General features: G+C 37.3%; 1 protein-coding gene across 2 annotated transcripts in view; it reads left to right on the top strand.

Annotated features, from left to right (window-relative positions):
- The window catches only part of LOC107664568 (calcium-binding protein 2-like), a 22,646-nt gene that overhangs the window by 5,042 nt on the left and 384 nt on the right, over nt 1-17,220 (top strand). The window contains exons 1-6 of one of the 2 annotated variants that reach the window (XM_016455173.1): nt 9,319-9,758; nt 10,996-11,208; nt 14,120-14,150; nt 14,818-14,952; nt 15,060-15,169; nt 15,255-15,402. In XM_016455173.1, the coding sequence (XP_016310659.1) occupies nt 9,717-9,758; nt 10,996-11,208; nt 14,120-14,150; nt 14,818-14,952; nt 15,060-15,169; nt 15,255-15,402 (679 nt within the window). In that variant the 5' untranslated portion in view covers nt 9,319-9,716. Of the gene's footprint in view, nt 1-9,318; nt 9,759-10,995; nt 11,209-14,119; nt 14,151-14,817; nt 14,953-15,059; nt 15,170-15,254; nt 15,403-17,220 lie in introns of those variants that run through there. The other variant, XM_016455174.1, reaches the window with a different exon arrangement.

Raw genomic sequence — 17,220 nt, 5'->3', positions numbered from 1 at the left:
TTCCCCCTTCAACCCTTCGAAGCTCTCACTCCAGAGGGTAAACCCTTTGAAGGGATTAGGGCATAGGGATGAGTCCTTCCGAATGGAACACAGGGTTTAAATGGGCTACTGAATCATTGGTTCATACAATTAGTTTAAAACGCAGATTCAATCAGAAACTAGACATGGCTGTGTTGCTCGGAGATGCACAACGTTCTGCTGTGATTTTATAGGTAGGCCTAATATTTGCGTTGGTAAAATTGATCAAAACGCACAATATTGTGTTTAAATTTTGAACAATATTAACTTATTATTTACTGAACTGTTGTATAAAATCACATTTGCACTCGTGTTCTTCGTGACAAAAACAGCACTCGTGTGATATCGCTCTCGCTGCTCGTGTGATATCGCTTATCATATGATATAAATATGAGACAAAAACTCATACAACAGGGGCCTTTTTTTTGCCCCAATATCTTGAATTTTAGGGCATAACTGCATTTATGGAGTTGTTGCCCTGCATCATATTTGTCAACAGTCAACTGTATGAAATGTAAGATGACATACAGGTCTGGGGGTGGGGCCAGTGCGTTAAATGCATTAAAATATTTTAATCACGTTATTTTTCATAACTAATTAATTAAGTAAACTTGTTAAACTGACAGCCCTAGTAATAATAATACACATTGGGAGCTAAAATATTTTAAATGGTCAGGAAATATTAGACTGTCACTGAAAAAAAAGGTGTACAATTTTCACTTTTAAACATGAAATTGTGAAGCAGACAGACTGAATTAGTATGTTTTTGTAAAACAAGACCAAAAGTTATTACATTACTTTAAAAATCTTTTTTTTTAAATGAACATGCCACCATTGTTCATTGCTGAAAAATCTGTATAGAAACACAGAATTGTTCCCTTCATATACACTTCCCTCACGTTTACTCTTTCCAGTCTGTAATTTATCCATTCTTAAACCCTTTCATACAGCAGTAATCATAATAATCATTTTCTGACAAACTCTCTGTTTTCAGAGGATTATGGCTCTGTACTGGAGTAAAAGGTGAAAGAGCATTATGTATTATCTATTATTCACCACACCTCATTCTTTAAAGCTTGCTTTCCCAAATGCATTGGATATGAAACTAGCACAGCTTTCCATTAAATCTCTTTATTTCACTTTTCACTAATTCACTAACCTTCTTCACTAACGTAATATGAAGACCAAATCTATCAACCTTCAAATTCTTTGAACAGGACTGACTTAATAACATTAATAATACTTATTTCAAAACTTAAAAAAACATTACAACTTTAAGTATTTTTTATTTATTTTTTTGCCTTTTAAAAAGCTTTTGAGGTCTCTCAGACCCCAAAAATAACATAACAGTTAATGAATTATTGTAATTTAAAAGAAGGTAATAACAATACACTACATTTTATCCTTTGCAATGTGTCAGAATCTAATAACAATATACTGTATAGTTTCATGCTGAACATGCCAAGAAAAACACAAGTCTGAGAAAGGGTAACTCATCTACAATGTAGAGATTGAATCTTAGATATCATATCACTCAATCAAAGAAAAACAAAAACTCTGAGAGGGAAGAAAGGAGGAGGAGTGAAAGGCATGGGAGAAGAGAGTGGGGGATAAAAGAAAAAAGAATAAGAGAGGTTGATTGAGAAGGGGAGGATTATATGGGTGAGATTAACGACTCAATAGATCAGATCTAAAAACTGATTCACTCACAAGAACACTCTTGTGAACACTCCAGCTTTGGCCATCATAATAATAACATATCACTAGATGTGGGGACAGCCGTACATCCAGCATACCACAAATTAAACACTTAACCCAACGCTTGTCATTTTTGCTATAGAATTTTCAAAACATCTAATTTATGTATGCAACAGTCCATTATCCCAGATGTTGAAATCACAATGTCGGTGTCTTTTTGCTCCATAGTGTTGATTTAAGTACAGGAAATTGTATGTCTTGTTTATTGATTTATATAAAAAAATATTGACTTCTTTTACACAAATTACAACCGTCTCTCACTTGTGCTGTCATTTCCACCACTCCAAACAATTTTGCCCGTAATAGTTTGCATAAAAAATATAGGTGGACATCCATGTAGAAGTAGAACCATTTTTGGTTCCTCAAAGAACCTTTTAGTGGACAGTTCTTAAAAATAAAAATCTAAACAACCTAAAGGAAATAATCTAAAGAACTTTCTTTTTACAGTATAAAGAACTTTTTGTGCATTGAAAAGTATCTATGGATGTTTAAGATTCTTCATGGAATCATTGATGTCTATGAAGAACCTTATCCTATATCATATGTATAACTGTAAAATAATGCATGTATATTTGCTTCAATTCAGAAGAAGAAAATATCGTAATCAGATCAATATTAACTGCCCCATCCATTTTTATTTTCCACCAATTCCCTAAATTTTGGTTTCCTGGTCACATGGAAATGCTGCCAAACAAGGAAAACATCACTTATTGTGTCATTTTTAATCAAGCTGTAGTTTTGTCAAATTAAAAAGTGTGAAAAATTAAAATATTTGTGTGACTGTAGGATGCATCACGTGCTGACAGCCACACACACATTCTGCTTTCGGTTGACATCCTTTTTCATCTCTGCTTCCGTGTCTCTCTGTTGCTTGTCTCTTCTCTTGTGTTTTGGCCTTAATCCATCGACAGCCCACCAATATACAGCAGACAACCCAAATCTCCTCTATAGCCCACACACATATACACATAAACAAGTACAGAAGCTGTTTGAATCAACAGAAACGAGACGCTCTACATTTCACCGTCTGTAGGTCAGTTGTCTGGCTGTTTTACAATAGAATAATTTAATCCACCAATCAGAGACCAGGTCTCCACTGGTAACCCAATTAGGAGCCGCTCTGTGCAGTGTCACCGACTGATTCTTTATTACATGAAAAACAATTACGAGTGAGAATTCTGTGGAACACAAAAGTAGATATTCAGAAGAATGTCTCAGGGTTTTTTTTTCAGACACAATAAAAGTCATTGGGGTCCAGTGTTGTTTTGGACCCCGTTTACTTTCATTGTATGGACAAAAATAGTTCTTTAAAAGATCTTCTCTTGCGTTTTGCAGAAGAAAGAATATGAGGGTGAGTAAAATAAAGACAGATTTTCATTTTTGGGTGAACTATCACTTTAAAATGTGCCGTTTTAATGTAAGGTTGTGTTCCAATGGTAAGACACTAATCTGCCTGTGCATGTATGAGTAAATAGGATATACAGAAAGTGGGTGTTAGCTTGTTAAATGTACAATCATGGATGTCTAAGAGTGAGAAATGTGTGCTAAGCAGATAAACCCGTGCTGATTTATTAATGTGAATGTAGAGGTGGATTAGTCCACTGATGATCGAAGTCTAAGGTTTAGAGTAAGACACACTCTTTGATGCACCAGTGCTTTAACAGCAAGTGACTGACTCTTTGACTTCAGTGTGGATTACATGCATCCATGCATGCAGATATGCACATAAATGCATATATTTTTACAGTTGTTTCCAGAGAGATGGAGGGAATGAGAATGGCAGACTGACTGATACTTATAAAAGTCAATAGGCATGCTAAAAAATAACAACTGCCGTTGTTATTGGATGCAAATATTAGTCAGATCATAATTCACAAGCATTTGGTCTTCTCTGCACTAGTAAGGAGAGAACATTTACTGAACTTTTTCCTCAGAGACTGGGGTCTGTGTCTGCTGTCTGTCTGGGCTGTTGTCAAGGTTGCACAACTGGGAGCATTGGGAAAACCTGCCCTATGGTCTGGCGTAATTATAGAATGCGAAAGTCAAAACCTGGAAGGTTAACTCTGCATGAGTTCCCTACTAGGTTACACTTTATTTTAAGGTGTCCTTGTTACAGTGCAATTATACATTTAAGTACTGAGTAATATTAGTTAACTACCTATGGTTAGGGTTAGGATTAGGGTTTGGCTTAGGGATACTTGCATGTAATTATGTGTAATTTATTGTTATTATAATAGAACACCTTAAAATAAAGTGTTACCCATGCTTTTAAATGACTGATTGTATGCAAAAAGTAAAAACATTATAGAGCACATTTAAGAAAACTCAAACTCACATGCATCATGTATAATCATGCTTTTTGCTTAAATTCATTTGTCTTTAAAGGGGTCATATAATGCTGCTAAAAAGAACATTATTTTGTGTATTTGGTGTAATGAAATGTGTTTATGCGGTTTAAGGTTCAAAAAACACATTATTTTCCATATACTGTACATTATTGTTTCTCCTCTATTTTTACAAAGCTCATCGTTCTAAAAAAGCGAGGTGTGCTGTGATTGGCCAGCTATCCAGTGCGTTGTGATTGGTCGAATACCTCACGCGTGTGATGGAAATGTTACGCCTGTCACGTATCCTGTCCATGAACTTCCGTCTGCTAGCCATCAGAGGTCACCCTTTCCATGGCCCTCCGTCCCTCCCCCTGTTCCGCCTCCGCTCCACCGCCCACCTGGATCGTAAAGTGTTTGGAGCATCTGGAAGCCGCTCCTTGGGGGGGGGCTCTGTCATATATCCGGTCCATGATCTTCCGTCTGCTAGTCATCAGAGGTCACCCTTTCCATTTCATTGACTCTCGCACTACACACTGTTGCATATCACCCCGGACTGCATATCCCATCATCCACTGCACTTATGACACACAGAGTTGATTGCACACAGCACTGATTGCACACAGCTGTAATCAATCACACATCCCCTATTTAACACTCACTCTGATCCCTTCCCACTGCCGAGTATTGTTTAGCGTATATCTCTCCCCTAGCGATAGCTACACTACGGAGCCTGTTTAGTTTGTCATAGCCTCACCTTAGTCTTGCCTTGTCTGTGTTCTCGTATCTTGATCTTCGCCTGTGTCTCTCGGATTCCTCCTCTCGTCTTGCCCTATTTTGATACTGGTTGCCCCTGCCTGGACCTTGCCTTGTACCTGGACTTATCCCTCGAGTCTCGCCCCTTTGATTCTGTTTGCCGATCGTTGACCTCCGCTAGCCTTAGGTTTCTTCGTGTGTCTTGCCTGCCATATACCTGTCTGCCATTATCTGACCCATGCCTGTTCTATGACCACGTCTCTGTCTTCTGCTAATAAATAGCTTGCACATGGATCCGCACGTGCATGAAAAAATGGAAGTATAAGAACTATTGTGTATTTTATATTACTCAAAGTAGCCTCCTTCCTAGATTAATCAAATCAAATATTGCAGTAGGTTTTATTACCATATGTTCATATGGTAATAAAACACATACACAGATAAACTCTTCCTGATATCTTAGTCAACTCTGGCACAGACAAACAGTAGCAGAGTGAAAAAAGTATGCCAAACAAAGGCTAAATGTTTGAAACCTATGGGCACTTTTGGCCCTGTGCACTAAAGGAAAATAAACACTTTTCACATGTTTGTTTAATTTGTCAAATAACAATGTACATCAGGGTTCCTCAAATCTTGCCCTGGACGGCCAATGTGCTGCAGAGTTTAGCTCCAACCCTGATCAAACTCACCTACCTATGATTTTCTAATGAACCTGAAGACATTGAATAGCATGCTCAGGTGTGTTTGATTAGGGTTTGAACTAAACTCTGCAGGAAAGTGGATCTTGCGGGCCAGATTTGAGGATCCCTAGTGTACATACATGCATTACAGGTCAATATTGGGGTCAAGGTAATCAGCGTTGTTTACGTTCAGTAGACAGCGCGCGCATGCTGAATGCAAACAACGCTGACTACGTTCTGGGGTACTCTCCAAAATGGCGGAAAATCTCGCACTACACACTGTTGCATATCACCCCGGACTACATATCCCATCATCCACTGCACTGATGACATGCTCACAGTTGATTGCACACAGCACTGATTGCACACAGCTGTAATCAATCACACATCCCCTATTTAACACTCACTCTGATCCCTTCCCACTGCCGAGTATTGTTTAGCGTATATCTCTCCCCTAGCGATAGCTACACTACGGAGCCTGTTTAGTTTGTCATAGCCTCACCTTAGTCTTGCCTTGTCTGTGTTCTCGTATCTTGATCTTCGCCTGTGTCTCTCGGATTCCTCCTCTCGTCTTGCCCTATTTTGATACTGGTTGCCCCTGCCTGGACCTTGCCTTGTACCTGGACTTATCCCTCGAGTCTCGCCCCTTTGATTCTGTTTGCCGATCGTTGACCTCCGCTAGCCTTAGGTTTCTTCGTGTGTCTTGCCTGCCATATACCTGTCTGCCATTATCTGACCCATGCCTGTTCTATGACCACGTCTCTGTCTTCTGCTAATAAATAGCTTGCACATGGATCCGCACGTGCATGAAAAAATGGAAGTATAAGAACTATTGTGTATTTTATATTACTCAAAGTAGCCTCCTTCCTAGATTAATCAAATCAAATATTGCAGTAGGTTTTATTACCATATGTTCATATGGTAATAAAACACATACACAGATAAACTCTTCCTGATATCTTAGTCAACTCTGGCACAGACAAACAGTAGCAGAGTGAAAAAAGTATGCCAAACAAAGGCTAAATGTTTGAAACCTATGGGCACTTTTGGCCCTGTGCACTAAAGGAAAATAAACACTTTTCACATGTTTGTTTAATTTGTCAAATAACAATGTACATCAGGGTTCCTCAAATCTTGCCCTGGACGGCCAATGTGCTGCAGAGTTTAGCTCCAACCCTGATCAAACTCACCTACCTATGATTTTCTAATGAACCTGAAGACATTGAATAGCATGCTCAGGTGTGTTTGATTAGGGTTTGAACTAAACTCTGCAGGAAAGTGGATCTTGCGGGCCAGATTTGAGGATCCCTAGTGTACATACATGCATTACAGGTCAATATTGGGGTCAAGGTAATCAGCGTTGTTTACGTTCAGTAGACAGCGCGCGCATGCTGAATGCAAACAACGCTGACTACGTTCTGGGGTACTCTCCAAAATGGCGGAAAATGGTAACTTGGGGAGAAGAATTGTTGAATAAATTATGTTATTATTGTTTTCTTTGCGCACAAAAAGTATTCTCGTAGCTTTGTAAAATTACGTTTAAACCACTGATGTCACATGGACTATTTTACCGATGTCCTTGCTACATTTCTGGGCCTTGAACGTGTCAGTTGTGTTGCTGTCTATGGAGGGTCAGAAAGCTCTCAGATTCCATCAAAAATATCTTAATTTGTGTTCCAAAGATAAACGAAGGTCTTATGGGTTTGGAACGACATGAGGGTGAGTAATTAATGACAGAATTTTCATTTTTGGGTGTACTATCCCTTTAAAGCTGTAGGTTTTCATAAATATCAACCCTGCCCTGGGACATAAAAGTGTCAAACGTTTAATTTTTCCAGTCACCACTTTCCAGTTAAATACTGGTCAAGCTAAACATAGTGGGCTATTTACAAATGAATGGACCCCATTCCATAACTCACCTATAGATGAACTTTATCTTCCACTGCTTCATTATGGCAAATTTATATATGACCACGTCGTTCAGCCTTGCACCTGTTTTGACTCGAGATCCATTTCTATTTCACTTGAAAGCCTTTCTTCACTTGGCGTTCAACACAAGTATGCTTTATAATGCAGTTATGTACACTAGAAGCTAATTTTCTTGACATATTACCTCTGATAATGAGTGTTAGAAATGAAGCTAATTCAATTTCTTCTCGTTTTTGACAGCATCTTTGGAAGAAAAATGCATTGCGTCATTTGAATGTTTGAATATTTGTTGTGATTGGTTAGTTTATACTGAGAGCATAAACTATCATCATCCCTCTCCACATTGTCCCTCATTCTCCGGTCCAACTCATCCATTTAAAAATGCTAATAAAATAATTTTAGTTTTAGTTTTGCACATGCACAACATTTGTAATATATAATATGTAAACAAAACTAATTTTAAGCATTTACGCCTAAGCCTTTAGATAGAACAAAAGGGCTTTAAGATAATGCATAAATATATTTTTTAAAAAGTCCAAACTTTTGTGTGGTAATGTTTTAATTTAATTTAATTTAAAATTAATTAATTAATTTTTTCTTTCATCTTAGAATCATCTTATGAAAAAGATGAAATTCTGCTTTTTCATCACAGGTCTATCACTTTGTAAACATTACAGAATATCAAAAATGATTGTTTGGTTCCCTCTAGTGGTTATATAGCCATAATACAGCTGCTGACGGTAGATAGAAAGGAATCTAATATAATTAAAATGCCATATTTTGTTGTATTCCGAAACAGCCCTACATCTCTATCTGTGTATGCCTACTTTGTCTCCACCTGAAGAGCTTTTAAGCACAATTATCTTTTAACTGATCTTAAAATATCTTAGTTGTGTATAAAAAGAGAATGTGAGAGAAAGCCTAGCATGGAATAAAGAGATTACATTGTAATATTGCATGAATGTGGCTTTGAACACAGTAATACCTTGATCTGGACCAAAAACTCATCTTACTTGTAAACATGTTTTGCGCTCACCTGCATGTTTAAACCCATCTAATCTTATAGACAAACATCATTTAATTTCCACCAGTGTTATTGATGTTAATCATAACACTGTAAAGTAATTCTGTAAGCCACTGTAAAAAAAAATTTCTCCCTCTAATATCAAGAATTAGATCTTTGCCCAGAATATTATATTTTGGGAGTTATGAGTAGATTAGAGCAAAACAAACAACCATGTTGATGGGTCCGGGGATAGCTGTCATTCAGATATTTATTTGTTTGTTTGTTTGTTTATAACAGTCTTTCACCTAAAGGAAAATAGATCATATAGTAATATAGTAAATATAGTAATATTTTATAATATAGCACAATATAGTAACATATACTGTATAGTAACATGCATTGCTATGTATAGTACTGTATAACATAACGTATAGTAACTAATAAGCTATATAACAATATTTCCCTGTTTATACACTTTTTTCCTGTTTTCTACACTGACATTTATTATAAGTGCTGATTTGGCTTCATCTACTGAGCCATCTATCCTCTCATCTGACCCTTTTGACCTCTGACCCCTGACACTGCAGCTCATCACCCTTCTAAAAACCATCTGATGGCTGTCTACCTGCGCTCTACAATCTTTCTACAATCCTACATTCCCTTATCAGCACTGCCAGCTGCGTTGCACTCACCATGTAATCTGGAATGTTGTGGATTATGCAGACCTTTCCCACCCCTTTGCTCTCTCTCTCTCTCTCTCTCTCTCCATTTCTCTCTTCATCCCTCCATCCCATCCTATTTTGTACCGTGCCAGTCACTTGCAGTAGAACAAGTGCGATTAGAGTCTGTCACAAGGCAAAATGAGGATGTGAGAGAACATGGAAAAAGAAAGAAGGGGGAAGAAAAAACATGCAGAGAAAGAAAACAGACAACAGATGCAAGGTCCGAGAGCATCAGGATTAGAGTGCTCAGAAAACCCTGTAAATGCCGTTTCTGGCTGAAGGGATAGGTCTCACTGCTCCCCGAAGCATGCCGTGACTGTTTTTGGTGGTATTAGCATCACTACCCATCACCTCTTGTTTAAACAGCTCCGCCCCCTCTTGGGATATTCTGATGACAGGGATCATGTGTCGCAAAGTTTACATAATAATCTGAGGACAGGAACCAAGAGTGAGTGATAAAGAGGGAGGGGAGGGACTGAGATGACAAGAAAGAGTTGGAGCAGTGACAATTAGAGAAATACAAATGATGGGAGCGAAGCCATCTAAAAGAAGCAGCATGAAGAAGGTAAGAACTATATTAGTTTTTAAAAAAGACTATTTTATAAGTTGTAGATTAGTGAAACTGATTTAGAAAATTACTAAGCTATTCATACTTACTTGGCCTTTTGCAGAAAGTATTATGGTGCGATAAATTAATCTGTTGAAATGAAGTGTGTGAATTAAGTTGCAATATTTGTAATTTACAAACTTAAATGAACATTTCACCACTTCAGAAGTTTGGGATTTTTAACAAGAAGTCTCTTATGCTGATGAGGACTGCATTCATTTGATCAAAAATACAGTAAAACTATTATTTGGAAATATTACTACAATTTAAGATAACTTTGTTTTGCTTTACCTTATTTTAAAATAATTACAATGTATTCCTGTGATGGCCAAGCTGAATTTTAACCAGTCATTACCACAGTTTTCACTGTCACATGATCCTTCAGAAATCATTCTGATATGCTGAATATGCTGAACGTTTTTTTATTATTATCTATGCTATAAAGAGTTGTACTGCTTAACATTTTTGTGTAAACAGGCATACTTTTTTTCCCCAGGATTCTTTAAAAGTTCAAAAGTACAACATTTATTTAAAATAGAATTTTGGAAAATACTGGAAACATTATAAATGTATTTACTTGTATTTTGTCAAATTAATGCATTCTTGCTGAAGAAAATTATTAATTACTTAAGACTTAATTATTAATTATTTACAAATTACAACCCTTACTGACCCCAAACCTTTGAATAGTACTATATATAATGATAAATTATAAATATCTTCACATTCATGTCATTCCAAACATGACTATACATAATATTTATAGAAGAATGTCTAAGCTGCTCTATTACAATAAAACTGAATGGTAACGATGGCTTTTGAGCAGGATTTTTAAGATTTCCAGTAATCAAATTTCACTCTTTACTTCACACAAAGCAATCATATGGCTTCAGAAGATTTGTAATATAGTGCACTTTTGTGATGCTTTTATGGTGCTTTTTTAAAGCTTGTCAGTCCCTGGTCCCCATCCACTTTTAATATATGGAAGAGAGCAGGTCAGACATTCTGCTAAACATCTCCTTTCGTGTTCCACAACTTTTTTTTTTTTTTTTTTTGAGAACTGATTTGGTTCCCAGGAAATTTTTTAAATAATATTTGTAATTTATAGTATACACATCGGCACCACATACAGCAGCATTAGACCTTGTCAGACTGCGATTTTGTCTGGTGCATAACGAAATGGTTCCTTGCAAAGGGGGTCCCGCCCCTGGAAGGCAGTGGACTGCCATTGGCATCCGCCGTTGTTCGAGGCAGCGGTGATGCGGCAGCTGAGGATGAGGATGATGAAGAGTTGGGGCAGCAGTTTGAGGAGCCAATATGTGCTCTGGTTCAGAACTGTACCATGCTACACAACATCGTGGGCCCTGCCTGCATCTTTCTCCGACAAAGCTTCGCTCAGGCTCAACTCGTATGTACACACATTTACAAACACACCTTTTTTAGACAATGCATGGTGTGGACACAGAACATCGGTGTCAGAATTTCCATCAGGGAATCAGGTGATCATTTTCTGTCTTATCCATCTTCAGTTAAATCCTCCCTTGAGCCCCCATTACTTTCATAATGACCCATCATCTCCCATTCCTGCGAATGGAGGATGCTGTGCCGCATTGTCCTCTGTGAATCAATACCAGGTCATTTTTATGTTGCCAAGTCCTTCATGCAGATTTGTGAGGATGCTTAAATTTAAATGCACTAAAACGTAACAATTCACATTAAAGTGTTCATAATAGACATGAATGCACAACCTACCATGAATGCATTTCTACAACCTAATTACTCTCATTCTATTAAGTTCCTGTAGATCCTAGAGTACCGATCGATGTGACTGAGACAGTGTATTATCCTTCTGCTGTCAATTGTGGTTTATATATGCCATTAGTATAATGTTCTTTTTTACTCGTGGGAGAATCTTGGTAAAAAACCTCTTATGTCTGTGCAGGACAAAAAAAGACAATCATTGTGCATGTTTTTTTCAAAGAGGTGAAGATTTTTCACCTACCATTGGCAGTATAATCAGATCCTTATGTTAGTCTGGTGAAAACTACAAAGAGAAAAAGTGTTCAAGTGTGTAGTTTCATAGTAGCTTAATGTTTCATATCAATGTCTACATCTGTCTGATAATCCCAGAATCATTTTTTGTGTGGATAGAAAAGTAGGGTGTAAACTGCAGAAATTGCTGCAAAGACAAAACAGATGGAAAATTTCCCTGAAATTGTTTGTGACATATTTATTTATTTATCTAAAGCCTTTTTCACCAAATAATATCACTGTATTTTTATCTGCTTAGTAGTGCAGAACTTATTGAGGCTCCAGGGTGCATGTTGAACAGACTACGTAAAAACTATATATTGTATATTGTATGGGCGAGTACACTTGATTGTCACAAAAAAAAAAAAGATATGTGAACTCCATTTGACTCCATTTGTTGCCTGGCAACCTGGACCCTTGTAATCCATTCACCATAGTGACCTTATCCTACTGCTGTTTGCATCATGTTTGCCAATTCATGGTAGTAATCAGCCTAAATACTCCCCAGCTGTGTGAATATGTTCTGACTGACCACTGCCAAAACACAGGCTCGGTCAATCAGATCAAAATCCAAATCACTCTACCATTTGTTATTATCTTACTTATGTAATGTATAAATGTTGATTCATTTGAGATTTCATTGCTCTGCTTGTTCTTTTTTACTTGGAGTTATGCTGATAATGTTTTAATGGCAGAGTTTTTGCATTTCCACGAACATTAATATCTGACAACACGCAATCCCATGTGTGTGCTTTTCTATCCTTAGATAACTTACAGTATAATCCATAATACCATAACACTGTGATTCTCAGTCAGTTTTGCTTCAGGACCTCAGTATTATTAAGTAAAATATTAAATCCACAAGTCCTTAATTACTGTATTCTAAGTTCATTAAAGGAATAGTTCACCCAAAAATGAAACTTTGCTGAAAATGTACTCATCCTCAAGCCATCCAAGATGTAGATGAGTTTGTTTCTTCATGTGAACAGATTTGGAGAAATGTATCATTACATCATTTGCTCACCAAAGGATCCTCTTCAGTGAATGGGTGCCGTCAGAATGAGAGTCCAAACAGCTGATAAAAACATCACAATAATGCACGTTCACACAATTCACATCTATCAATTAACATCTTGTGAAGTGAAAAGCTGGGTATTTGTAATAAGCAAATCCATCAGGTGTTTTAAATTTGTAAACAGTGTTTGATCTGTGCATATTTCTCCCCTGACGAGATTACTTTTTCACTGGGAAAAGCAATATTATGGATAAAGGACTCATAATTTAGCCAGAAGCAAAAGTTTGAAGTCAAAAACATCTTAATGGATTTTTTTTTAAATACAAACACACAGCTTTTCACAAGACATTGATTGATGGAGTTGTGTGGATTACTTGTGGATTATTGTGATATTTTTATCAACTGTTTGTAGCAAGTGATGCCAAATTTCTCCAAATCTCTTCAGATGAAGAAGCAAACTCATCTAAATCTTGGATGGCCTGAGTCTAAGTACATTTTTGGCACATTTTCATTTTTGAGTGAACTATTCCTGTACATTTGTTAGTATGTTGTGCAGTATGTGTTGTACTTTAGGTGAAACAGTAATAAACCCCAAAACAGGGTTTATAAATACATTTTGTGGATGATTCTGTGGATTTTTTTTGGGAGAACATGCCCATGGCATATGTACTGGTACCAAGTATGGTCTGTATCTGCTGAATCTTCCCTGGAAAGAAGAAGATACATGCATTAGTGCTATGTGTGATTCAAAGCACATTTTACGTGCAGGCACTTCTTTTGTTTTTTCTTGTGCTGACCGGTGATCTGAGCTTCATGTGTTTCATTCATCCACCGCATGTTCATGCAGCGGTGTGCAGATGGTCGACCCCAGCAACACTGACTGACAGGTGTGCATGAGGCGTGCTGGTACAATGTACTTTGAGTGACAGTTCAACAAGCACAGTCTGAATGCAAAGCAGATTACAGGAAAGATGATAATACAGGGTTCCCACACTTTCTAACCAATTTTTATATGATTTTTATGATATAATGATATAATGATTGGATGACTAAACCATTAAAAAAATTATGTAATTGAATTCTTTTGATTATTTATATTTTGTTATGATTATACTATTTTTAATTATTTATTTGTATTAATTATTTATTATAATTTTCATTATTATGCATGTTTTTTGTGTGTGTTTTGTATGTATGTGCCTGGCTACGTATCTGTCTGTTTGTCCTAATAGTTTGTCTCTGTATGTCTCTTTTAAATCTGTACTGACTGCAGGACAGAGATCTACGGCCAGAGGAAATTGAAGGTACAGAGATATCCAACATCAATGATATGCTTTATAATATCATTAAGAGCATTAAACTCTCCCACCATCCAAAGTAATAAATGATTCCTTCCCTGATTGACTTCTCTCCCTCCATCAACGTGGAATATCTTGCCATTACCTCTCTCAATTTTAAACAAATCTACCTTCAGTCTCCTCTAAATCCCTTGATAAGATACATCTAATTTATTCATACAACCAAATTATTTTTCTTTCTTCTGTGGAGCACAAAAGGAGAAATTCAAAGAATGTTTCATAGCTCTTATTCACATTTTGCTATATTCAAAAAATAGCATTAATGGCTGTGATTTAATCTGAATTCAAGTTCTTGACACAGTATTATTGTATGGCTTCAGAAGACTTATGGACCACTCATGATACTTTTGTACAGTATTTTTTTAGCTTGACAGATCCTGCTCATTTCATAATTTAATTGTTTCCTTTTGTGTTCTACGGAAGAAGAAAAAAGCATTAGCTATTGCTTTGCAATTGCATAAGTGTGAGTAGTTTTGAATGAACTACTCCTCCCAACAAATGAAATGAGTGATCACCGTACCTTTATCCTTAAAAATCCTCTTACTGGACAGATTACACATTAATGTCAACAAACTAAGGAAGATGCTCTCTCTCATTATTTCTCTGCCTCCAGAGTTGAAAGAAGCCTTCCGAGAATTTGACAAAGACAAGGACGGCTTCATTAGCTGTAAGGATCTGGGCGAGTGCATGAGGACGATGGACTACATGCCCACAGAAATGGAGCTGATTGAACTCAGTCAGCAGATCTGTGAGTGGCAACCTTGTTATCATTGCACTTCCTTATCTCAGTTGGCAGCATATATATTTGGGGTGTATTCATGATACTTCTTACATGATTGTATGTTTGTTCACTAGGTGGTGGTAGAGTGGATTTTGAGGACTTTGTAGACCTGATGGGCCCAAAGATGCTGGCTGAGACAGCAGACATGATCGGAGTGAAAGAACTGAGAGATGCTTTTAGAGAGGTTGGTGTTCCATGCTACTGACAGGTGTACAGTATTCCCAAGTTTTCTGAAGTCACGCCCCTTTTAATTTATCTTTTTGTCTCAGTTTGACTCCGATTGTGATGGTCAGATCAGTCTGGCTGAACTGAGGGAAGCCATGAAGAACCTGATGGGAGAGCAGCTTAACCACAGAGAGATTGATGAGATCCTCAGGGATGTTGACCTCAATGGAGATGGGCAGGTTGACTTTGAAGGTTAGAAATATAATTGTGCTCCACAGGTTCTTTCATTTTGATTCTTGCATGTGCATTTGGGAAAACCACAAAACCAGTCATAAGGGTCAATTTTTTGAAATTGAGATTTATACACCATCTGAAAGCTGAATAACTAAGCTTTCCATTGATGTATGGTTTGTTAGGATAGGACAGTATTTGGCTGAGATACAACTATTTGGAAATCTGGAATCTGAGGCTGCAAAAAAATCTAAATATTGAGAAAATTGCCTTTAAAGTTGTCCAAACTAAGTTCTTAACAATGCATATTACTAATCAAAAATTAAGTTTTGATATATTTACAGTAGGAAATGTACAAAATATTTTCATGGAACATGATCTTTACTTAATATCCTAATGATTTTTGGCATAAAAGAAAAATCAATCATTTTGACCCATACAATGTATTTTTGGCTATTGCTACAAATATACCCCAGCGACTTAAGACTGGTTTTGTGGTCCAGGGTCACATATACAAGTGCCGGCCAATTTATTATGTACACCTGTTCAACTGCTTGTTAACGCAAATTTCTAATCAGCCAATCACATAGCAGCAACTAAGTGCATTTAGGGATGTAGACATGGGCTGTGTTTCCCAAAAGCATCGTAAGCTTAAGTTGATCGTAGCTCCATTGGTTTCAATGGGTCTACAATGTCCTTAAGCTTATGATGCTTTTAGGAAATGCAGCCATGGTCAAGATGATCTGCTAAAGTTCAACCCGAGCATCAGAATGGGGAAGAAAGGTAATTTAAGTGACTTTGATCATGGCATGGTTGGTGGTGCCACACGGGCTGGTCCGAGTATTTCAGAAACTTCTGATCTACTGGGATTTTCATGCACAACCATCTCTAGGGCTTACAGAGAATGGTCAGGAAAAGACAAAATATCTATTCAGTGGCAGTTCTGCCAGCGAAAATGCCTTGTCGATGCCAGAGGTCAGAGGAGAATGGCCAGACTGGTTCGAGCTGATAGAAAAGCGACAGCATCTCATAACCACTCGTTACAACTGAGGTATGCAGAAGAGCATCTCTAATCACACAACATGTTGAACCAAATGGAAGCAAATGGGCTACAGCAGCAGAAGACCACACTGTGTGCCACTCCTGTCAGCTAAGAACAGGAAACAGAGGCTACAGTTCGCACAGGCTCACCAAGATCGAACAATAGCAGAATGGAAAAAGGTTGCCTGGTCTGATGAGTCTTGATTTCTGCTTAGACATTCAGATGGTAGGGTTAGAATTTGGCATAAACAACAGGAAAGCATGGATTCATCTCATCTTGTATGAACGGTTCAGGTTGGTGGTGCTGGTGTAATGGTGTGGGGGATATTTTCTTGGCATACTTTTGCCACAGCCAACCTCAGTATTGTTGCTGACCATGTCCTTCCCTTTATGACTGGATACTTCCAGCAATATAACATGCCACACTTCTTTTTCTTTTTTTTTTTTAAAGAAAAAAAGGTGCTTCAAAAGGTTCAAGTGATGCCATAGACGAACCATTTTTGGTTCCACAACGAAACATTCAGTCAAAGGTTCTTTAAAGAACCATCTCTTATACCTTTTTGTAATCTGAAGAACCTTCTTTCGCCACAAAGAACCTTTTGTGAAACAGAAAGGTTCTTCAGATGTTAAAGGTTCTTTATGGAACCATTTAGACAAAAAGGTTCTTCTATGGCACCGTGAAGCACCTTTATTTTTAAGAGTGCAGGTCACATATACACATGTATATATGCCTATTTATAAAGAATGGCTTGTATTCCTCATTTGTAAGCCACTTTTGATAAAATTGTCTGCTATATA

Source organism: Sinocyclocheilus anshuiensis, unplaced genomic scaffold (assembly GCF_001515605.1).
Source record: "Sinocyclocheilus anshuiensis isolate Anshui unplaced genomic scaffold, SAMN03320099.WGS_v1.1 scaffold331, whole genome shotgun sequence".
NCBI classification, from domain to species: Eukaryota; Metazoa; Chordata; class Actinopteri; order Cypriniformes; family Cyprinidae; genus Sinocyclocheilus; species Sinocyclocheilus anshuiensis.
Note: the sequence above shows the minus strand (reverse complement) of the source record. Positions and strands in the feature narration are given on the sequence as shown.